We start from the raw sequence: 23,963 nt of genomic DNA, 5'->3' as shown, positions 1-23,963 counted from the left end.
GAGTGGGAGGAAGTGGGAAGCGTCACCTGCTCTTTCATCTTAACATCAGTTTAGGATTAATCTCTTAGGGCTCTGATGTTATTTATAAATATATGATATGACGTATTTAGAGTTTGTGGAGTAAAGAACTGAATCTGAATCTTTTTGGATCTAATCTCACCTGCTGGTGTGTGAGTGACAGATTGTTATTAACTTTAACCTGAAGAGAAACATGAATAAATAAAGAGCACAGACAGAAGCAGATATATTTTCTGTATTCAATTTTTTGAAACAATCCATCGTCCCAACATTTAGTGCAAGTTCTGCAAACATTACATCATCATTCATACGACCGCTCGCTGCACGAGTGAATTCAAATCCATGTGAGGAAGACAGGGAACTGGTTTTCACACTTACAATCCATCATTAAAGAAGAAGTGGACATTTGACACAAGTGCAAAGGATGTTTAAAGATGTGTATTTTCTGTTCCTGGTTCCAGATCAGTGAGAACAAGTGAAACTGTCTAAACGACACATTCCTGATAAACAGCTCACGGTTTGTTTCTGAGCCACAACGTGACTCCTGGATTCAAACTCAATGAAATAACAATTTAATCATCTAGTTTCTTGAGCTTTATTTTGAAAAGGTCATATTGTGCAGATTCTTGAAATGACTCCGGCTCTAGTGTCGAGAAAAGGTGATTCATCAAATAGTCGTGGAAAAGAAATACACCAACAAATATATTGATCATTTTTGAGGATTTACATTTTATATCTCTGTAAAATATTTTGCCATCTAAGATCTTGGATCTAGAAAATTAGATTTAATGGATTGAAATTAAAATGATGGAGTAGCAGACTGTGACGGAGGTTTGTTTTCACAGCTCGGGGCCGTGCTCATGTTCAGTAAACAGAAGGTTTCTCATGGAACCTCCTCCGTCTGTGAGCTTCACTTCAGGTGGAGACGAGGCCGAGGGGCAGAGGTCCGACTGGAAGAGAAGCACCTGCCTCATCGTCTTCATCAGCAAACACAAAGCTGTTCAACACACGTGAGGAGGCTCCATGTGACCTGCAGCTGACGGACTCCAACCAAAACTAAAACCACTCAGCAAATCCACCAAAACGCATCATCTCACGTTTCCCTGATGATTCAGAGAAGAGAACCTTCCTCACTGGAAACTGAAGAGGAGCGGATTCTCTTTAAACTGCTCAAAAGTGACGTTTTCATTCCCAGAGATTATGTTTGACAAGAAACAAGAGAAATGATTTAAAAAGTGCAGTTTGGGGACATAAAGGAAAATAGAGGATGTGTTCTTGGCAAAAAATGTAAATGTTTTCCTTTAAAAACATTCTCACATGCACACGCACACACTCACACACAGGTAGAACACGTCCGGTGTGATACCTGTCTCAGGCTGTGCTGACGTGACGCCTGTCAGTCACATCAGCTGATAGTTGTCACTCAGCCGTCCACAGACAACATGAAGTGACATCACACTGGACTCCCTGTGGTGCTGCTCTGCTGCACTGCTCCTGAGAATTAGAAGAACCTCAAGGGACCTGAGGACACACACTGTCCCTTCTGTCTCACTCTCAATAAATATTCTGCTTTCAGGATTTTGGCAGCGACTCCTCAGATTGTTCAAGGACAGAAAGCGTGAAGAGGTTTGAGCAAAGCGAGATGGAAGAGAGGAACAACTGAGGGAACACGTTTGGTTTAGTCTCAAGCAGCTTCTTCTTCTTCTTCAAGTCGTTCTGCAGCAACGAGCATCTCAAGACCTTTTTCAAACATCATCATCAGGGTCAAATGACTCTGCAGGATTCACAGGTTTCTATCAGCAGCAATGGAAACGTGACACCGGGTGACACTGATCTGGAAAGACAACGAGGGGACAAGCTGGAGGAAGCATGAGCTCTACTGAGGGAAGTTCTCCTGATGCCTCGTGAAGAGCACGAGTGATTTCCCAGGAGCGAGCAGTGGATATTAACTTCTGTGCACATGAGATGCTCGTCGCAGCAATAAAACTGAACCTGAAAACATTTTGCCTCCATGATGGTGTTTGACTTTTTGTGGCATAAAGACAGAAAGTTCCACTTTCATCATAACTGTTGCATTTTTGGCCAAAGTGTTTTATTTCTGTCCCAGAACTCCTGGACTGTTGCAGGGGCTCCACTCTGAAGATCCTCTTGATGTCTCCTTATTGAAAATTGATTTGTCCAACATAACACTGTGGCATCAGGTCAGGGTTGAAGTTGTGTCCATCATCCGGAGGGGACAGGGACAGGGACAGGATGTGTGGGACGTTGTTTAGTTCAGGCCACCACACACATTCTGGGCTCTTTGGGTTTTAAGGAGGCCTCGACACCGCGCCACATTCAAACAGAAACACCAGGAGTTTGTGTTGGTGCCCGGACCAGTATCTTCCTCCTGCTCCCAGCTCTGTCTTCACTGGAGCTGGGAGACCTTGAGGGGCAAGGTACTGGCAAAGTCCAGAAAGAAGGGTCCTTCCTGTTTGGGCAGGAAGGTGGTGGGGATGACGTTGTAGATGCCAGCGGGGACGTGCTCCGCCTCCATGTAGCAGAAACCACACCTGGACACAAGAGACAAAGAGTCAGACTCTGGAGGCAAAGACACAAGTGTCTGAGTGACGGCTTCTTGATTTCCTGAACAGCTCTGGAATCAGTTTGAGAGAGACTCGACCTCCTCCACTGTGTCACATGCTGATGAAGCCTGTACCTGTAATCTCCACTGTTCCTCTTCTGGACGGCTCCTGGACCTGGATCCCCAACCGTCGACACAGTCAGCACCTCAAAGCCAACACTGTACTGCCTGCACACACACACAAACACACACACACACACACACACACACACACACACACACACAGACAGACACACACACAGACAGACAGACAGACAGACACACACACAGTGGAGGGATACATTAGCAATGCTGCTTCATGGGATTAGTCTTTGGTCTGAAACGAGCACAGATAACTTTATGTTTACACGGTTAAATGTCCCAATAAGGATTTAATAATAATGATTCTTTAATAATCACATTTAAGTGAACGTTATCAAAAACATTATCAGCTCTGTTCAACTCTCAGATATTTACTTCAGCTTAACGAACCCAGATCAGTTTGACCTTCAGCAGGAGAGAAGCTCTACTGTGTTAAAATACCACATTTCAGAATATTGTTATGAAAACTACTGTAAATGCATCAGGCTTAGAAACCTCTCAACACCCTGTCTGCCCACTGAGTGTGTGTGTGTGTGTGTGTGTGTGTGTGTGTGTGTGTGTGTGTGTGTGTGTGTGTGTGTGTGTGTCTGTGTGTGTGTGAGAGAGAGAGCCAGATGGTCATTATGTGTTAATTTCCTCCTGTTAATGAGTCGTTAACCGTTTGAACTCTACAAGAGAAATGTTCCTCTAGTGTTGTCGTTTCTTTCAGAATCCTCTCACTCTTAGTGTTTCTAGAATCCGTACAACCTAAGCTAAAAGGTTTACGTAATAAATAATAAAATAAGTTATCAACACATTTTGCACCACACGTAATAAGACACAGGAAAGATCACGAGGGAACAAGTTGAACAAGAAGCTCCTATTTTATTTCAAATCTTGTCATTGTGACGATGAAAGAAAAGATGTGTGTGAAGCTATTTATCAGATTTTTCGCTTTTGTTTAAATAGTTAATATACTGTTCTATACCTAAAGCTAAAAATGCTTGTGTATAAAACGGGGCTTTGCTTGAAACTGATCTGTTGTCAGATGTTCTGACCTGGATCCTCGGAGCTCGATGAGCAGCGGCCCCGACCGCTCCAGGTGGATCTGGTAGATCGGGTTGTGTTTGTACGAGTCCTTGTAGTTCCCACAACCTCCGGCACTGAGCCCCTTCCACTGGCCGTTCATCTGGAGGCGGAGCAACGGTGATTAATTAAACCAGGAAGTGCACAATGAACCCATGATGTGTGAGTGATGGTGGCATCGAACCCTCTTGTTGTGAGTGAAGGGACACGGGATCTTGGCGAAGGTGAACTTGGATCCAGCGTAAGCCTGAGGAGAGAAACCAAACCTGTTTAGAGCTGATCTGACAGAAGAAGGTTTAACACATAAACAGAAGAAAGATGGATCCTCAGGTACTGATGCCAACATCGATTTAAAACAACGCTATGAATCCTCACTGAGCAACAGCGCCCCCTGCAGGCACACGTGTCTGAGCGGTGGTTTTCATGCTCAGACAGCTTGATCCCCTGAAGTGACACAGAACTGAGGGGTGGATATTACCCATGATCCCCTGCTTCCTGATCAGCAGCAGCTTCAGGAGCAAACAAACAACACTAATACAGTTTCTTATTGTCAGCAGTTGTGTAACACAAAGTGTGTCATGTTTCTAAATGCTGAGTTTCCTACTTTAAAACAAGGCTGCTCATTTATTCACGACCACAGTTTCTTCACGCATCAGGTTATTAATAATGTTTCACATCAGCTCTGTTCTGGTTAGAGAAAGATCAGAGAAGACTTCATGTTTCCTGCTTCTTGTTTTGATCTCAGCGAACGAGAGAGAGAGAGGCTGATCTGAGCTGAGAGGAGAGAGAGAGAGAGAGAGAGAGAGAGAGAGAGAGAGAGAGAGAGAGAGAGAGAGAGAGAGAGACACTGATCTGAGCCGAGAGAGAGAGAGAGAGAGAGAGAGAGAGAGAGAGAAGCTGATCTGAGCCGAGAGAGAGAGAGAGAGACGCTGATCTGAGCTGAGAGAGAGAGAGAGAGAGAGAGAGAGAGAGAGAGAGAGAGAGAGAGAGAGAGAGAGAGAGAGAGAGAGAGAGAGAGAGAGAGAGAAGCTGATCTGAGCCGAGAGAGAGAGAGAGAGAGAGACACTGATCTGAGCCGAGAGAGAGAGAGAGAGAGAGAGAGAGAGAGAGAGAGAGACACACACTTTTAATGAGCGCACTCTTTTCATTAAAAATTGATTTCAGCAGGAAATGTTCTCCACAGTCATCTCTGCAGTTTAGTGCATAAATTATAAATGGGTCACACACACACACACACACACACACACACACACACACACACACACACACACACACACACACACACACACACACACACACACACACACACACACACACACACACACACACACACACACACACACACACACACACACACACACACACACACAGAGAGGTTGGTCTGATGGGGTTTGGTCTAGTGGAAGTTTCTTCTCACCCGTAGAGTGTAGTTGATGGTGTTCTGCTTCTCGTACTGGGAGACCACCAGTGTGAAGGTGTGCGTCCCGGCGCTCGTCAGCCTGATCTTGGTCAGGTAGTGGGGGCTGTTGATGCGGATGCCATCGATGAAGGGAGGCGGGTCAGCTGTTGAGAGAGTAAACAGAAGACAGCTGACGGTGCTGAAGTGTTTATTTGTGTCTTTTCTTTGTCTGTGAGGTGAAATATAGATTTTTAAATCTGCTGCCATTTCTGTGAATGAGTCACATCAGAGAAGTGGAGGAGCTGTGAGGGAATAACGTGAAACTGCTGCCTTCACTTCCCTGCTGCCCCCATCTACAGGACATACTTCAGATGTTACCTGGGTAGTAAACCTTCTTCCCGTCCGTCTTGTAAACAACCAGAGTGATAAACTCCCTGTTTTGTGCAAAATCATCCTGGAAGAACAAACACACGCACGGTCATCAGATAAAAAGTCAAGCATTACAACATCAGGCCACGCTATTGGTAAATACATCAAACTATGACTCGTCAGTTTCTCTACCTTGTCGGTGATGTGTCTGGTGAGCAGCACCCACACTGCAGCGCCCCCTGCTGGACACTGCACCTCAAGCTTGAACTGGGGGTTGTTGGCCAGACTGTAGACGTCTTTCACTGGGCCCTGCCTCCCATCCCAGCTACTGCAGACGGGACACAAACCACATCAGACTGGGACTGCACTCTCCTCACCAGTCAAACTACTGGTTACCTAACGTACAGGACTGTCACTGATCAGGTGGAAACACAAACACACAAACACACAAACACACACCTGTGAATGCAGGAGGAGTCTTTGAACAGAGCGGGGTTCCAGCTCAGGTAGATGACATCATAGTATTGACAAAGGTCCTCCCATGCCATCCAGAAAACACCTGGAGAGAAACACAGGGAGACATATGGGAGATCAATAAGCAGGAGATAGTTTTGATTTATGATGCTTTAGTCTGTGCGTCAAACCTCAGGGAAATATTTACCCTTTGTTAATTTGACACACTGACCTCAGACCAGGTATTAAGATCCGTCCTGAGGGATCAGATCACTCAGAACATAACCTCCTGGGTGTTTACAATTTTAATATACTAATTTCAAGAGAGATAAATAGTGGGTGTACCATTATCAAACTTCTGTGCTGTCTTGGGGTCGAAGTTGAGATACTTGAGGAGGTCCGGAGTCCAGTTCTTCTCGTCCCGCTCGCTGTAGCGTCCCTTCCACCGCAGATGACTCCAGGGATTCTTCAGCTGCAGGAAACGCATCCCCTGCAGAGCAACGAGCCACAGACATGAGGTCAACTACCAGAGATACAAGGAGCTGGAGGAGGAGTCATGAAGGTGTTTAAAATCACTCCAGAGAAACCAGTGGATTTCATAACAACCAGAAACCTTGATTATAACAAACAGGTTTTAGGGATAAAAATTCATTTGAAAAAACAAGCTTTGATAAGGTAATTGAAAAACATCACATTTTCCCTCATAATAAGTTTGATCCTCTGAGTTGCAGAATGGAAATTAAATTGAATCTTGACGTTTAGGAATAAAAAATAGTGTATATTTATAAAAGTGCTAACAATGACATGCTAATGCTACGCTAACTAGGCCCACCTTGTATTCCCTGATGTCCAGGACAGCGTAGGCATGAGTCGGGACCAAACCCCATTTGTCCCCCTCTTCCTCTGTCATCACGCCTGTGGCCGTTGTGACCAGGACGTCTCCCCTGTGAAACCTGAAGACGAAGAGACAGACGCAGATTCAGAGGAAGGACACGTTGACAGAGAGCTTATCGGTCTACACTCAAAGATAAGAGTCAGAAACACTGTGTGTGTGTGTTCACCTCTGGCAGAGCATGCGGAAGGTGTCGTCCTTGCTGAACGACTGGTTGTCTGAGTGCATGGCGATGCGTTCAGGGATCCAGCCTGTGAGCGCGTGAAGGTCGATGTTCTGCAACACACGACAAATATCAAACATCTGGTCCTGTCCTGTCTTTTGAGGACAGGGTTGGGCTGAGCACTTCCACCACAGCAGGTGAAACAAGCCGTTTAGAAGGAGCTGCACCTCCTGCTTCCCCGTCTTCACTCACCGAGTTGGAGCCCGGGAAGTCGTAGCCTCCCATCACCTTCATGTAGGCCTTTTCTATCAGGGACACCCAGAGCTCGTTCCTGTTGCTGGAGTAGGAGCACAGCAGCTCTCCGTTATGATCCACCGGCAGGAAGTCGTCTATGATCACCTGCAACGGGGACAGAGACGGGTCGGAGATTCGAACTGATGAGTTGTGTTGATGGTTAGAAAGATGTGGCCGGTGATTCCCAGTGGTCCTGCTTCATATCATCTGTTTATTTCCATATCCATAAGCTATTAGAAGATAAACAAATATTAAGGAAATGAACTTGGTCTCCTGACAGTGTTTTACCTTCCGGGGAACTCCGTTGATGTGCAGCTTCACCATGTACTTCCCACAGGGGTTGTACTCAGGTTCCCCCTTCCTGTTCTGAGGGTAGATGATACTGAAACACACACAGATCATAACAGAGGATTGTTAACTCATATTTTTCCGGTCTTCATCACATTAAGTCTGTAGGTAGCTAACGTAGGTTCAGATTAATTATTCAGGTCAGAAACAATGCAGTGAAGTTTCTTTGTGAAACAGTTTTCAGCTTGTCTGCTTCACTCTGGTTTGTCTGCAGGAACTTTTAAATCTCAACAGATCATCGTGCCGCTTTGAAGACTGTGACAAAATGTTCATGGGATTTTTTTAGGGGAAATTAATTTTTCTCGAGTTAAAAGCCATTGGACATGGATTTCCACGCTGACAGGCACAGAACTGAGAAGGAAAAACAAGATTTATGTAAAGTTTGCCCCGGACGACAAACATGGATGAAATCCTAAAAGCACCACAAAGTACCTGGTGATGAGTTTCTTGCGCCAGCGCCTCTCGTAGGCGGCGCTGATGGCCAGCGAAGCCACGAAGGAGCAGTCGGACACGACCGTCTGGACAAGAGAAGGTTAGACACACAAGTTGGAATGATGGGATGGACACAAAGTCAACAACTGTGAGAATATCTACACATACGGAACATATTTTACAGTATTAGCAAATTGGATGATATCATTTTCCACCTTGTTTGGACCATTGACCTCTGCTGACGACCTCTGACCTCTACAGTTGAACCAGAACAATTTTTATGTTTGTCAGAGTTTCACAAACATGTGTTTCTTTCTTTTCAAATGGGTGAAATCTAATTTCCCCGGTCGGGCTGCACGCAGGGCAATGATTCGCTCAGCCTCATAACACAAACACACACACACACACACACAGACCAACACACACAGACCAACACACACAGACCAACACACACAGACCAACACACACTGACAACAGACACTGCTGTAAACAACATCATTTGGTCGTCGTGAACGGAAATGACGTGCCTGGTTATTTGCATCTAGAGCAGGGAGGTGAGATCTGAGGTGAGATCTGAGGTGAGGTGGTCACACGAGTCACTTTCACATGTGAACAAACAAACTTAAAGCTGAACGCTTGTGATCAGATCTCTTCAGACGGATGTTGACACCAGGTCTGAACAGGACACTCTTCTTTTAATTTGAACAAGCTAAAAGGCTCAACATGTTCAAACTGCGCTCCTCACACCCTCTGACCTGTTTGATACTGAAGCTGGACACAGACATGATCATCATCGGGTTGTTGCAGATCTCGTCCGGCCGCACCCAGCGGGCGAAGATGGCTTTCTGTTTGGGCGACAGCGCCAGTTTCCCTGATTTGTCCCTGGTTGCAAGAAACAAAGAGAATGAAGTTTGTCTCACTGCAAAACAAACAGTGCAAAGAAATTCACAATGTAACTGGGTCAAGTGACAAAGTGAATGTAAAATATAATAATGATGCAAAATAACAGAAGTCAAACTCACGAGAAAGGGACAGGAAATGCAAAGCGCTCCTTCAGGTCCACGCTCATGAAGGGCACGTAGGCTAACCCGTTGATGTTAGATGTGCTCCTGAACGATAAGGACAGGACAGTCAGTGGTGGTTGTGGTCAAAAGACAGAAGAAGAGGGACATTGATTTGTTCCCAGTGGCTGTGGTGGTGTCAAGTTCGGTGCCAAATATTGAGACTATAAAAATACCATGTAGCACATGTTTGAATTCCCCTTGTCCCTCAACCTGCAGACACAAATACAATCAGAGCCTGGAGACGCCGGTCTCTGATAAACTTGTGTTTATTTTCCCGACCTGGAAGTTCATGTGTAAGTTTTTCCAGATCTTCCAGCGTCTGTGAGTCACTGATCCTTGTAAAGACGTTTCACTGGAACAACCGACTGACCTGAGCACCTCGATCTCCTCGGACGTGTAGCGCTGACCCTGCGGCTCACTGGACTGCACCGCCCGCATCGGCTGAGGTCGGTCGTGGATGGAGAAGTCTGGTCCGAGGGGGAAGAACTGGCGGACTGGTCCCCCAGAACTGGCCCCAGTTACATTCTTGGTTCCAAAGGGCCCCGTCTTGTCCGGAGTCTGGGCTGAAGCGGATTTGGACTGGGACTCTTTAAGACCTTCAGCTCTGGAAGGACAGAGTGCAGGAGGTTTTTTAATTAATGCTGCAAAACCAAAGTCTCACAAACAAAATAAATCTAATATCTAGATTGATTTATAATTGTGTATTTGACTCTAGAACCGGACGTATAAACCCTTCTGGTTTTGGATAATTGAGACAGAACTCATTTTCTAAGTCACCTGTCTAAAGCTTGTCGTGCCAGCTGCTTCAGTTTGGTCTGCAGCGCCTGGTCCGAGGTATCACTGGACTGTTGGAAGCACAGGAAGAGAAACAATGTTGAAGCGAGCTGGATAATGTGAGAGGAGACCAGGGAACTGTCTGGAGCTCATATAAGCAGCTCGAGTTACATAAGTCACAGTGGAGAGAGAGAGAGAGAGAGAAGGAAAGAGGTACCGTCTTAATGCACAGCTCCACAGCCTGAGTGTACAGCTCCACGGCTTCATCGTCGTTTCCCTTCTCGTCTTCCTCAAAGGCCTGAGTGACCAGGAAGTGGGCCCGCTCCATGTCCACCTGCTGCCGGGACTTCAGCGGGTCGCTCTTCTGTGCCTGGACTGGAGTGAAAGGTTCAGAGAGGGTGAGTTAGGACACAGGTCACAGGTTCAACCCTCCCACTGCTCACGTTACAGTTCAACTTTCATTCTAACGCAACTCATATGAACAGTGTGTCCACAGAGTTATTAAATTATCTCTCAGACTAGAGACAAACTGTGCAAACAAACCTAAAACCTAGTCGTAATATGTTGACATATTCTAAGGCCCAAAACTCCAATTATTATTATTTGGAGGTGCTGCTACAACTGTAGCGGTAATTTTAGGGAAAGTAATCTGTGTTTCAGTTGAAGTTGATGAGATTAAATTTTTACACGTATGACCAATACTGGTTATAAAAAGGTTATAAAAACATTTGTGTCTTTAGAGCAACTGTTTGCTTTTCAGTTCAAGGGAAACATTTAAGCTTCACACAGAACTAAATGTTTTCCAGTGTTTCCAGCAGATTGTGGTCACACCCATGTGCACGTACGCACACACACCTATGTGCACACACACACACACACACACCCATGTGCACACACACACCCACACCCATGTTGTGACGAGTCATGGAAAAACGTTGTCAGACAGCAGCTCAGAAAGTATGTCCTCAGGCTGCATTCACTCAAAGTCCTGAATCATTTCTTACCTTTTACTAATCACACAAACTTCAAACATTAACTTGAATTTCTTTTTGGCTAATGCAGGTCGGCTGCAACTCATAATTATTTCTACTCAATGCACATGACCTTCACTTCCTGTTTAACTGCCTCTCTTTTGTATTGTCTTATGTTTCTCTTACAATTTTAATGTTCAAAACAAATGTACACATTAGAAAACGTCTGAGAGAGATGAAGGGAGGAGGAAAGACAAATGAACTGAGGATCATCTCAAAGGAAAGTAGAACCAAACAGTGCTTCCTCTGTGTGGGCTGAGCTCACCAGCGTTGTGGAGGGCTTGGACCCGGTCCAGGTATTCATTCACTTTGTCCTGGAGTCGCTCCAGTTTGGACCCGGCCATGCCGGCATATATCAGGGCCTGGGCGGCCTCCTGTTAAAACAACCATAAAACAAGTAAAGTTATTAAACACATCAGATAAATACTGACGGAGACAGTCACAAAACTCAACTACATGAAAAGATGCTTTGATTCAATCATCTGTTTGTCTCTGTGTGTTCTTTCTGTGTTTATTTAACATGTGAAACATAATCGAAGCATCAAGTATGTGTGGGTGTGTTGGTAGAAACCAGTAATGCCTTTTATAAAAACCACACCCAAAAGATATGAAAGAGATAAACAACTAAACACACAATATCACCAACACAGGTTATATAAGTATTAGAGACAATTGGACATGTATAAGTGAATTTTGTAATGTATGTTATTATAGTCAGCTATTTCTATTTTGCTTTTACTTTCTCTTGCACCGCTGAGCTGATCAGTTTCTTGTCGTCCATTGTACTATTGACTCTGTGTTGACTTGCATACGAATACATACAACTTTAATGTTATTTACAGTATTAATAACACAATGTAAAATAGCAGAGCATTTCCCTCTTATTTCCTGAGATACGAATTTATGAATCCCGAAGAAAATTCATGTGACAGTTTGCTCCATGTTTCTGTCAATATATATATAATGAGTACAGTGAAAACAGTACTCAAGTATAAAGTTTTTTAAAAGTGCAACAAACATGTAAAGTGTATACAGAGTGAAAGCAGAACCACTTCCTGGTAGAAACAAAAACAGACACGAAACAAATTACTTCAGACAGTTCACTAGTATAAAAGTGTCAATAAGTAGTAATGAGTAAATATAACTGTACATGATATTGAACATTAAATAATGGAAAACCTGTTATAATACACATATATAGTAATAATACACGTGAAAAGGTAGAATACTGCACTTCTATTGAATATAGATCTGATTCACAGATAAAAGTAGGTTTTCATTCCACGAGACAACTCAACGATATGAGAAGTTTTCTTGTTTTGTATTTAAGTGACACTTTAAAGTTGCAGCTAAGCGAAGCTAAGTGCTAACAGTGGCAGGCAGCAGCGGTTTCCAGCTGCGGGACTCGAACCTGTTACCTTGTAGTAGAACACGGCCTCGTTGTATTTGCCACTCTGGTCGTGGGTGATCGCTGTTTTGGCAAATTTGACCGCGTCGAGCTCCAGCTCCGCGGGATCCATCCTGAACACGACTTGTTGACAGCTGACGGCTAACGGGCTAGCTAGCTAACGGGAGAGCTACCGGGAGAGCTAACAGGCTAGCTAGCCGTGGAGCTGGACCCGGACACCGGCCCAATGTTCTGGAAAGGCCCGCGACTGACCCGCAGCAGAGCTCGGTTCCTCAACTCGGAGGAAGCATCGTGAAAAGTGTCGCGTTGTCAGGTCGTAAAACGCGGCTTCGCTTCCACTGGTGACATTAAACTAGCAAAACAACGCCGCTACTTCCGGGAGACAGGTTCCGCGCAGCCGCAGTGGAGGGCAGTAGACAATGATGCATTCAAGCCGCCATCGTAATTTCCACAACTCGCAGCTGTGACGTTCAAGGCTGTCACTTTCAGACTCGTGGGTCCGAATCAGGATGAATATAAAATACTAATGAAATCATTACAATATAAAACTATAAAGTATATTAATCACACGTTTGTTCCAGTATTATTATCTATAAAATGGAGAGAACCTCAGGTGTTGTTTCAGTTTAAGAGGAACTTGACCCTCAGGTCGTTTTCACTGATCTGAGTTTGTTGTTGAGCTTCGTCAGGTTGTTATTGTCTCTGTGGTTTTTAATTTCACTTATATATCAAGCGAGTCGCAGGTTATAGATGAAGCCAAATGCACCTAAAGTTACTGATACCTTCTGTAGCTGCAGCATAAGTAACGTACATATTGCTAACAATATAAATCTAAGAATGCAGACTGTATATACTGTACATTATATACATGCACTACTGTCATAAGATTCATCTACCTGGTGTATACATATTACATTATAATCCATACTTCACCTCCTCGTGTTTATAAGTAACATGCACTTTATTTATGCATATTTGTCTGAGAGTCTTTGCAACACTTTACTATTGTTCCACAATTTCACCATATCTGCATATTAGTTAAAGGCTTTTTTTCCACCCTTGTAAATGTCTTGTACAGTTTAAGTCTGATTTTAAATAGTGGTCATGTTTATTTTGCTAGTTTCCTTTAGTCCATATGTAATTGTATGTCTGTCTCTGCAAGTACATTGAGTGCAATGACACCGGAGTCAAACTGCTTGGCTGTGTGCACATGGTAAATAAATCGGATTCTGATTCTGTAGCGCACTGTTGCAGTATTGTGAGATGTCCACTAGATGGCGGTGTGGGAGTCAGACTGCAGCGTTCCCTGGCATCACTGAGCAAACTTAATACAGAGCCAATAAAACACTTTGAATTTATGACTTCTATCATCACCCAACTTCTCTGATGCAGATTCCAAACGTGCTGCAGAATGTGTGAGTCCTCATTCGGCTCATGACCTTCACGACCACGACCTCACCACAGAGCCACCATTCTCCATGTTAACTTGTAAGAAACATTTAGAAAGCAATGAGTGGAAATCTGTTTCCTTTTTATCTCTGATCAAACCAAACATGAAAGTTTGTTGTAGTGGAGGAAAACTTGGAATCAAGTAAAAAAAATCCAATGCAACTGTGACAGTAGAGATGGTTGATTTAAATTTTAATGTTTTATTTCCTTTATGTTGTTCTAATGTTTACATTCACCTGTAACAAAGCAGCAGGACATCAGCTCCATCACCAAAACAGCCCAGCAGAGGAGGCACTTCCTGTGTGAAGAAGATCAAGCTCTGCACATCGATCATGGAGTTCATCCTCTCCTCCTCCATCCGAGGATGCTGCTGCAGCCGAGAACAAGGCCAGACTGCAGAGCATCATTAGCTGAGAAGGTCCTCGGCAGCAGGAGACTGTCTCGTCTTCAGGACTCTGAGGATGAGATTCCTCCGGTCCTGGAAACCATCAGTTTTCCCCGACTGCTCATCAACACGGACCCAGGACCTTATATTTTCATATTTATTCTTGCACAAACGTATCACAGCTTATTCCTTTGTTACTACCTGGCAGCTGGTTTATATAACGTGGCCTTCTCTCTGCTGCCTCTGTCTCAACGTCTGAAACCTTCTGATTGTTGTGATGTCTCTGATAACGTTTATCTTTCACCTTCTGACCAGTGAAGGTTTTTTCTTCATCTGTAAAAAGAAGATCCAGCGGTGAAAGAGTTAACCTCAGAGATTACATCACTCCCTCGATCTGCCCTTTCACTTCTCTCCCTCTCCATCCTGCCTCGTCTCCTCCCTCCTCCCTCTCCTGCCGCCAGTCTCCTCCCTCTCCCTCCCTCCTCCCCTCCATGGGCCCAGCCCCTTCATTAATTCTGCTATGAAAGGGAAGCCTCTCGCCGGCAGCCTCACTCACACACACACATCCCGACTCAGGCTCGGACTCGGAGTCACAGCTGTCTGCTCTGAGTGAGGCCTCGGTCCCTGACACTGACATGGAGCCCCACTTTGCACGAAAGCCCCTTCACCGCAGCCACATGGGCGATGAGAAGCACCAGATGCTGAACCTGAACGGACGCCTGGAGACCTACCTGAGTCGGGTCAAACACCTGGAGGAGGAGAACCTGATGCTCGCAGAGGAGATTGGAGTTCTGAGACACAGCAACCACGGAGCTTCCAGTCGCAGGAAGGGCTTAGAGGAAGAGCTGCAGCGGGCAAGACTGGAGCTGGACGCCGCCTGGAGGGACAGGGCCCACACGGAGAAGGAGGTCGGCAGGCTGGCCGAGGAGTTTGAGTTCCTGGAGCTGCAGAGGCAGAGGGAGGCTCAAGCTCACATCAAGGCCAAGACGCTGCTGGAGCAAAGCAGGAAGGAGCTGGACGAGGAGCAGAGGGCGAAGATGTGGCTGAGAGATCAGGTCAGTCAGCTGGAGCACGAGATGAGTCACCTCATTCAAACCCATCGGGAGGATGTGGCCCACATGGAGGCCACATTGATCCATTCCAGAGCCTCGAGGCCCCCCATGGCTCAGAGGGGCAACCAGACACCCAACCTCCTCCAGCTGGGGCAGGAGTACTCCCAGAGGGCCACCAGGGCCTGGCAGGAGGCCGCTGAGATCTATCAGGACCAGTTGGCTCAGCTGGAGGAGTCACTCGACCAGGCCAGGGCCCGTTTGACCCGAGTGGCCCAGGAGAAGAGCGAGAGTCAACTGAGGCTCCGAGCCCTGGAGAAGGAGATGGACTCACATCAGGACGTCCGGCTGCATCTGGAGAAGACTGCAGCTCAGCAGAGAGACAGACACAACCAGGAGATCCAGCAGCTGCAGGTGAGTCCAGAAGGTCCGGCTCTGATGGTGCAGATCCTGTTTGTTGTACCTGTAGACATCCTCTTATAAAGCATGACCCTAATCTAATAACTTTCTATAATATCTTTATTTATAGAGCACTTTGTAGATATAGAACATCTCACTTGCAAAGTGCTTTACAAGGTTTAACAGGTCATAATTAAAATTCAGGTAAATTAATAATAAAAGTTAATAGAAGTATGTTTTAACAAGGGATTTAAAATAGACAGTCAAACATTTGAACAATCCACAGAATATGACTAACAAAGAATGTTTATTTTGACTTGAGAGTGCATTCATGCCTCGTTTCACCGCTTCCTCTTCCTGCCTCACTTCCTGTTTTGGCAGGCGCACTTGGAGGAGCTGGAGGCGGAGAGGGAGGATCTGGGCCGACGGATCGAGCGTCTCCTCCAGGAGAATCGAGGCCTGCTGCAGATGAAGATGTCTCTGGGTCTGGAGGTGTCAACGTACAGGTACACTAAACTCTCAGATGCTTTAATGGAATTCAGTTTCCTGAAGCATCTCCGTTAAAAGTGCTTTTCAAATCCACACATCCTCATCCTGTGGAGTCTGGTGCAAAGACCTGATTGGACCATCTCTGCCCTTTAGATCTAGAAGCACTGCTTCTGATTTCAGACATTAAAACAGACTCAGGTTGTTTGGGTCCAGACATTTTCCAGAATAGGATCAGACTGATTGTCAGGTTGATAGGAACATGTGTGTGTGTGTGTGTGTGTATGTGTGGGGGGAGGCAGGAAATGACACATTGGTTGACAGCACATGGAAGATGGAGGGAGAAGAAGCTCAACCCTTTCTGAGTCCAGCTGAACTTCAGGACCTCAGCTCTGCTTCACTGCAGATGATTAGATTCACTTGAGGCTGCTGCTGGAAACCAACACAGACCCCAGAGCAGCCGGCGGGGCTACAGGACGTCTCTAGGAAGCTGCAGCTTCTCTCGTCCTGCACACAGAGAGTCGTATCCACCATGAAGCTCCACTCTATGATGGCGTCTCCTCGCTCCTCCCCCCACCTCCTCAGAATATTGACCCTCAGCTTAATGAGCACAGGGAGTCTAGAATAACAGCAGAGAATGGGAGTGGTGGGCGGGGCGGGGCGGGGGGAGGGGGGGGGGGGGGGGGGCACACAACCAGAGGACAAATTTCAATGTCATCCACTGCACATGATTGTGTTTCTACTGTTAAATTGTGTTTTTTAAAGATTAATGTTCATTTAAAGCTAATTACTGCATGTGTGAATGAGACAGTGGTGTTAGTGCTGCATGTGTGTATGTGTGTATGTGTGTGTGTGTGAGTGTGTGTGTGTGTGAGTGTGTGTGTGTGTGAGGAATCAATGGCGAGGCCTTTCCATCATTACCACAACAACAGACCTCAGTGTTCTGTGTGTGTGTGTGTGTGTGTGTGTGTGTGTGTGTGTGTGTGTGTGTGTGTGTGTGTGTGTGCACGTCTTCATAGTTCAGTAACCTCTCCATGTTTCTGTTGTCCTCCGTCTCTGCAGAGCTCTGCTGGACAGTGAGATCCTCAAGGGGGACAAGTGTCTGTCAAACCCATCGAGAGACGTTTCCTTCACAGGTGATTGCACAACGTCCATCAGCTCCAAGTCAGTTTAGTGCTGCACGAGCTCAGTGTCTCCATGTTGGACAGATCCTCTCCTGTATGTTTCTACTCCTGTCCGTGTGTCTGTGAGCAAGAGTTCCCAAAAACTACAGAACATCCTTAAAACCTAGCTGTGTGGACGTAGCCTGAGAGAAATGAGTTAAAGGTATAATGTCCCTGAGTCTAACTAAAAGACCAGCGGGGTGTGTAATCACATCATTTTAAATGGAGAGTGCAGGGGGGTGGTGGGGGGGGGTGGTTGGTCACGGTCCGGGGGCTGAGCTCGGCACTTTTGCTTCTGAAACGCGAGCCACCAAAGACAGTCCCATCTGGTTATTGAGCCAAATGGCTTTAGTTTCCGGTAACAGTAGTGAGAGGCAGAGATAATCAATATCCCCCCATTAGTGTCCAGACCCTTTGAGAACATCTGTTTTAACAAGGCTTCAGGGAGGCAGCTCCTCCACAGGATCTCCTCCGTCCTGCTCAGAGACCAGCTCGCTCTGTGAGGAGATGTAATGTCTGAGGAAAAGATGTGTGTGGCATTTAAATGATCTGTCTTACAGAAAGTTCGACACACAAACGTATTCAGAGACATTTATAGTGAGAAATCTCAAATGTCACAGCAAGACGTCCATATGGAGATGACACCTGCACACACCTGTACTGAACCTCTCTGACTTCACTCTGCTTCACTTCACAGATCATATTCAGATGATGTGTGTTGGATTATTCAAGGTTTTGGGCAATAATTGCATCATTTTTTGGGGATATTCACTCTGACATGCATTTCTTTTAATATTAATTTATGTTGTGTTGTATCTTTATTTACTCTAACTCAGTAATATCTAGACTGATGCTTACACCCTCCTGAGATATCACAACTGTTAACTTTATATAGATACCAAGCTTTTTTCATATGGACCCTGTGGCTGCAGAGATAAACTCCATTGTTTGATCTTGATTCTCTTGTCCTCCTCAGAAGCAGCGTTCTGTCCTCGAGGGGTGAACAAGACGTACCGACCTCAGCAGCCTGCTTCCTTCTCATCTCTCTATGTTCGAACAGCTCCACCTGCAGCTCCACTGTGCAGCAGGAAACCCACAACCTTCAGTGGAACCCAAAAGATGTCAATGAAACCTGCAGGTGTAGATGCAGCCAAGTCAGAAACGTGGGAAACCCCTTATCCCAAAATACTGCAGGACGGGGCTGTGGAAAGTTTCCGTCCTCAGGAGGTTCAGGAGAAAGTCACTTACGCTGAGCCGCTGTCGCCTCCTAATGAGCAGGAGGTGTGTGCTCCACTGAGAGAAGGAGGAGGAGGAGGAGAAGGAGGAGGAGGAGGAGGAGGAGGAGGAGAGGATGATGAACCAGTGGAGTCAACTGTCAGTTGTCAGGTTGAGTCGAGCCTCCACAGGGAGCCGGCCTTCAGTGATGAAGTTAGCCTCCATCAGTTTACAGCTCCTGACTTTACACCACATGGGGTCAGAGTCACAGAGAAGCTCAGTGACGTCTCAGCTGAACCCGAGGAAGGTCCTGCAGAAGAAGAAGACGCTCCAGCTGATGCACTGGGAGGGAAAGAGTGTATCAGTGAAGAAGTGGAGGATGTGGAAGAGGAGATCTCAGATTCAGAAACTGTAGAAGAGGTTGAACCAGCCTTTGAATCCAGAAGGAGAGCGTCTGAATGTGAGGCTGCAGAAAGTGTCTTTAACCAGTTTACAGACTTCAGCCGATATGAAAACAGCTCAGAGGACGAAGCTGCTGAGATAAGAGAAGAAATCATCCGTTCTGTGTCGGGAGCGAAGGAGACGGATGTTGAGGAGAAGTTGTTGTACCCTGACGGAGAAGAGATGGACACGTGGGACAGTGTCATCGAGAGGAAGATCGATATGAAGACAGATGACGACATAAGACAGGATGAAGCAAAAAGACAACATGCTGAGCCAGAGGACATATCGGCTGGAGATCCAGAGCATGACAAGAGAGGGACTATCCAGGGAGTCACCACAGACGCACAAAAAGACGACAACGTGGCTGCTCCAGGGACAGACACACAAGTAGATGATGAACACGGACCAGGCCCTGCCGATGAAGAAGATGATGAAGAGGAAGACTCTCAAAATGTCTCGGTGTCATGGAGGACCGAGCTAGAGAGCGACAGCTACGCTCAGGACAACACCCTCGCTGACACTCGACCTCTGATCCGATACAAAAGCGACGAGACCGACGTCAACACTCCGGTTACACACATGGACGAGAGCGAGTCCAGTGAAGGGGACCAGGACAAGAGGCTCGGGGAGACAGGAAGTGGAGCGTGGAGCGAAGGCAAGTCCAGGAGATACGGGACGATGGAGGATCTGTGTGAGGAAGTGGAAGAGGAAGTACTGGATGAGGAATATGATCTGGGATACCAGACATCGAGGAAAGATACAGAACGTGTAGAAGAAATGAACAAGGACGTCCATGAGGAACATTCAGATGAAGAGACCGAAGAATTAAAGAAACCTGCGACACCCGTGAGTGTGGAGTACGATGAGGAGTTAGAGACCGACCGGCTGGTGGAGCAGGAACTAGAGAGTCTGTCCACCGACAGCTTCAGCTCTCACTTCGCACAGCAGCAGGTCGGAGACGAGAAGATTCCTACAGAAGCTGGAGAAACCAAACCAGACAGCGAGTCTCTCTGGGAGGAATCTGGAGCGACCACAAGCGGCCCACTTGCATTTCCAAACACTTCTCTAGATTACCCAGAGGAGAAGCCGTATGGCCAACGCAAAGATGAAGAGGGTACGACTGTTCCAGAGAAGAGAGAGGAGGAAGAACACAACCAGTCCATGGTGACACATCCTGAGGTATCTGAGCATTTCCAGACCTTCAGTGACTTCATCAACGGGCTGGAGGTGGAACCAATCAGCAGCTCAGACACTCAGGACGTGACCACTGATGTGAAACCTGCAGATCCTCAGGAACATCTGGAGGCTGTCGACTGTCCTGATGTTCCAGAAACTGGCGAATGGGAAATCCTGGAAAGCCCGAGCGAGGACCCAGACATCAGAGCTGAAGGTCGCCTCCATGATGACGGAGGCTCTGGCGAAGGGGCTGTGACCCATGAAGAGGAGCACCTGGAGATCCCCCCCCACAGCGTCCCTGAGGAAGCCGAGATCTTTGAGGCGAAGGACTCGACCGAACTATTGAACACTAACAGAAAAGACAACAACCTCCCTGGTGTCTTCAGCTCCAGTGTGAAGACCGACTTCTGGACCTCCTCCTCAGAGGTTGGTGCCACCTATCAACCAGATGACGCCTGTACTGAACAAACCAATCAGAATCTAGGGTTTGGCGAGAGCCCAGTTTGGGGGATGTCGGACAACAGGATAAACGGGAACTCGCTGGCAGCTGAGAAAGGGCAGGAGCAGAAGTCTGATGTGAAGCAGGTGATGAGTAGAAAGGTGGAAGTGGAGTTTGTTCATTCTGAGGAGTCGGAGGTTGAGGGCGAATCCTGGTCCTCTGGGGAGGAGCAGGAATAAAGAGGTAGTGAGAAGATCTGTTTAAACCAGTTTGAAGCTGTTTTCAGACCCGATGGAGTCTCGAAGGCAGCAGGAGATTCTCTGGACAGTCGCGGTCCTGATAGCAACTGACCGGGACATCAACGTTCTCACCACCAGCCCCTCAGGAGAATGTCAGGAGAATAGCTGAACGCAGCTTGAGTTGAAAGAAGATTATGTTTTCTGTTTGATTTGTTTACTACAAAAACCAAAGTCGTGCCTTGGTGCCTCAGCGACGCTAACCACCGATGTGCCAACTGACCGAGCTCCGGTTCTGTTTCCCTAAACGCTCATCTGTTTTTATTGCTGATTGTTCAGAGTGTTCAAGTGGGGGGGAGGGGGGGGGGGGGTTCTGCATGAGGGGACGGCATGAGGATGAAGAAGGTCGTTTGAAAGTCACAGTGTTTATTGATCACTGTGATCAGTGAGACCAGGAGAGATGGAATCAAACCACCAGTGTCTCCTGCTCATTGGTCCGTTGATCACCTTTGCATCATGTGACAGAGAGAATGGTTGGTTGTATAAGGTTTGTTGTTCAAGATGATGGTTTGAAGAAGAAGAAGAAAATCTGTTCAACTTTTTATTTCCTCCCATAAAGTCGTTTTCTTTCTGCTGCGGTACTTTGAAAATCCAAAATAAACTCTAGATTATGTGAAACACATCAAAGTGTCTTTGCTTGATTTCTTTATTAATCATTTCCTCAGACGATGAATTCAGAACTTTGATAAATCTTTAATGTTATCGGTAAAATAACTGAATCAATCTAACAAATACCTGAAGGTTTCAAACAGGAAATCATCCTGAAGACAAAGGTGGAGAAATGAGTCTGCTCACGACCTTCTAGCAACTTCCATCCCTGTTTCCTCTGGGTTCACACTGACTGAGGTGTGTGTGTGTGTGTGTGTGTGTGTGTGTGTGTGTGTGTGTGTGTGTGTGTGTGTGTGTGTGTGTGTGTGTGGACTTGGCCACCTCCCAGCTCCCCTGGCCTCAAAGTGAACAAAGCAGCACCCGGGTCCTGATCAAGCGAGCGGTCGTCCCATGAGAGGGTCGAGGAAAAAGAACGAGAAGAGGGAACAATGTGTGACTCACCCCCCCCCCCCCACCCCTCTCTCTCCTCCAGTGCCCCCCCCCCCCCTCCCCCCTGTCATTCATTAGTCACTTGTCCAAACAATGATGTCTATTTTAGCTGCTGCTCGTTCTCCTCGCCGCCCAAAGACGGATTCAGCGAGGAAGGAAACCAGAGAGGAGCGGATCCACGGAGAGGAGGCGCGGCTCTGGATCAAGTTCTTATGGAATTTTCACTTTTCCATTTGATCTAAATTATACAAATAATGTGGAAAACAGATCCCTGTACATTTAAAAAACAATACTAATATAATATGAAAATTATTTGACCTCACCTGACCTCACACATGCTTTTCATGACGAGGAATTATTCCTTGTCTTCAATTCAAATTAACACAATAAAATCTGAAATATTGACGGGCCTGATCGATTTTTAACGACATAAATTCTGCCTCTTTCTTCTTGTTGGCACAAAAAACAAACTGCTGATGTTGGATGTTAATAAATGAGCCGGCGAGCGTCGGGGGAAAGTTGTTATTTTCTGAAACGTACAAGTGTAGAAAGTTTCTCTGGCACAAGAATAAAAACCCAAAGAGGTTTGGCACAAACCGGTCGTTGCCACTGAATCGTTGGAAGAATCTTTTGATGGCGACATGAGTCAGTTTATCTCTTGGCGCAGTAGAACCGGGTCACTGAGGTCAAACCTCACGTGTTCACTGAGCCAACTTCTCACTAACAAGCTCCCTGGTCCCCACAGAGCAGAGACTCATCAGCTCAGAGGGAAACGGCTTCAAATCACAACCAGCCACAAATACAGTTTTTATTTTCTAATGCTCGAGTGTTCTCACACGTTCGTCTGATGATTTGAATTATTCAGAAACACTGAAGCTTCCTCAGGTCCAGGCACCAGAAGGGTGTCGTAAGAAGCCTTCTTAAATTCTGATCAGTTCTGAATGAAATGATATTTAAGTTGAAAATGCAGATTAGGCTGCGACACACTATCAACATGTTATTAACATGGGGGAGGTGTGTTGTGTTGTGTTGTGTTTGTGAGTCCATTAGAAGACGTAAAAACCTCCTCTAGCTCTTTGTGGTAGTGTGTGTTTGTGTGTGTTTGTGTGTGTGTCCATCTCCATTGATTTACTCCTCATGTCATTAGTGTGAATGATGGATGAGCTGCTTGGGGGGGTGGGGGGGGGATACAGACATGAATGAGATACCCCTCCTCCTCCATGTTAGCAGATGGGACATGAACCAAACTATAGAAATCCAAGCAGACGTTAAATAAGATGTTTCTTTTCTTTTCAGCTCGCTCTTATCTCTCTGATGTTTGTTCAAGTGTTTCTGATCAGTTTGGTTTGAATCAGTTATTTTCAGGGTGAAACGTCCTGATTGACAGCTGACTCTGACTCCTGATTGGCTCCTCAGACTCTGGGTTGAACCTCATGACAGGAAGATGAGTCGTTAAACCACAGGTCATCAGCAGAAACAAGTTCTCCGGGTTGTGAACTTGATCCGAGGGAAGTTTTGTAACGACTCCATTAAACATTTTAATTGGGAACATTTCCCTTCTTCTTCTTCTTCAGGTTTAATCGTTCCCTTGTGGGGCCCATTAGCTTCCTGTTGCAGCCCGACAGGTGATCCATGACTCGTCCCCTCCAGAGTCACACAGCTCTCTGCACCTCGTGGTCCGAACCCGTCTCTGAGTCTGCAGCGGCTCAGAGCATCGAACTGTGACTCATCAAGTCACCGGTCAGCAGCCGGTGTGGAAATAGAGCCGAGGTTTCACCGCGGTGTGAAATCTGTGAGCGACAGCTGCAGGTTCGTTTAGGGACGAGCTCGTGGTCAGGAAATTCCCCCTCGGATAAAGCAAAGGTCGCGACCTGGATGTTTGACTCATCTGTTCTGTCGCTGGTGAAGCCTGATGCTGAGTCATGCTTCAGATCTGCTCTCACTCTCTGAGCTCGGTTATTTGTTGGATTAAAAGATAAAAGAGTTGTTTGTCTCCTGGTTTGACCTTTT

The 23,963-nt window shown here is 46.3% G+C and overlaps 2 protein-coding genes across 3 annotated transcripts; one reads left to right on the top strand and one right to left on the bottom strand.

Annotated features, from left to right (window-relative positions):
• Nucleotides 1-238: 238 nt before the first annotated feature.
• On the bottom strand, nucleotides 239-12,818 carry capn7 (calpain 7). Of its 2 annotated transcripts, XR_008339812.1 has the most exons (22): nucleotides 12,425-12,818; nucleotides 11,272-11,380; nucleotides 10,193-10,350; nucleotides 9,979-10,046; nucleotides 9,572-9,805; nucleotides 9,160-9,246; nucleotides 8,893-9,019; nucleotides 8,138-8,223; nucleotides 7,646-7,739; nucleotides 7,316-7,462; nucleotides 7,070-7,176; nucleotides 6,841-6,961; nucleotides 6,354-6,498; nucleotides 6,015-6,114; nucleotides 5,748-5,883; nucleotides 5,565-5,640; nucleotides 5,205-5,350; nucleotides 3,972-4,034; nucleotides 3,760-3,890; nucleotides 2,717-2,809; nucleotides 1,049-2,570; nucleotides 239-910 (listed from the first exon to the last, which is right to left on the bottom strand). XR_008339812.1 is itself a non-coding variant. In XM_053431551.1 (21 exons), the coding sequence occupies exons 1-21, from the start codon at nucleotides 12,524-12,526 to the stop codon at nucleotides 2,426-2,428; spliced, it is 2,475 nt and encodes an 824-aa protein (XP_053287526.1). In that variant the 5' UTR covers nucleotides 12,527-12,818; the 3' UTR covers nucleotides 239-2,425. The 2 variants fall into 2 exon arrangements, 1 of the variants encoding a protein (XP_053287526.1); XM_053431551.1 differs by having other exon boundaries at nucleotides 239-2,570.
• A 1,991-nt stretch (nucleotides 12,819-14,809) lies between these two features.
• nes (nestin) lies at nucleotides 14,810-21,192 on the top strand. The gene is made up of 4 exons (XM_053431550.1): nucleotides 14,810-15,711; nucleotides 16,078-16,202; nucleotides 17,245-17,318; nucleotides 18,322-21,192. The coding sequence occupies exons 1-4, from the start codon at nucleotides 14,884-14,886 to the stop codon at nucleotides 20,856-20,858; spliced, it is 3,564 nt and encodes a 1,187-aa protein (XP_053287525.1). The 5' UTR covers nucleotides 14,810-14,883; the 3' UTR covers nucleotides 20,859-21,192.
• Nucleotides 21,193-23,963: the final 2,771 nt, after the last annotated feature.

This window comes from Pleuronectes platessa, chromosome 10 (genome assembly GCF_947347685.1).
Source record: "Pleuronectes platessa chromosome 10, fPlePla1.1, whole genome shotgun sequence".
Lineage (NCBI taxonomy): Eukaryota > Metazoa > Chordata > Actinopteri > Pleuronectiformes > Pleuronectidae > Pleuronectes > Pleuronectes platessa.
This window is presented reverse-complemented; position numbering and strand designations above follow the sequence as displayed.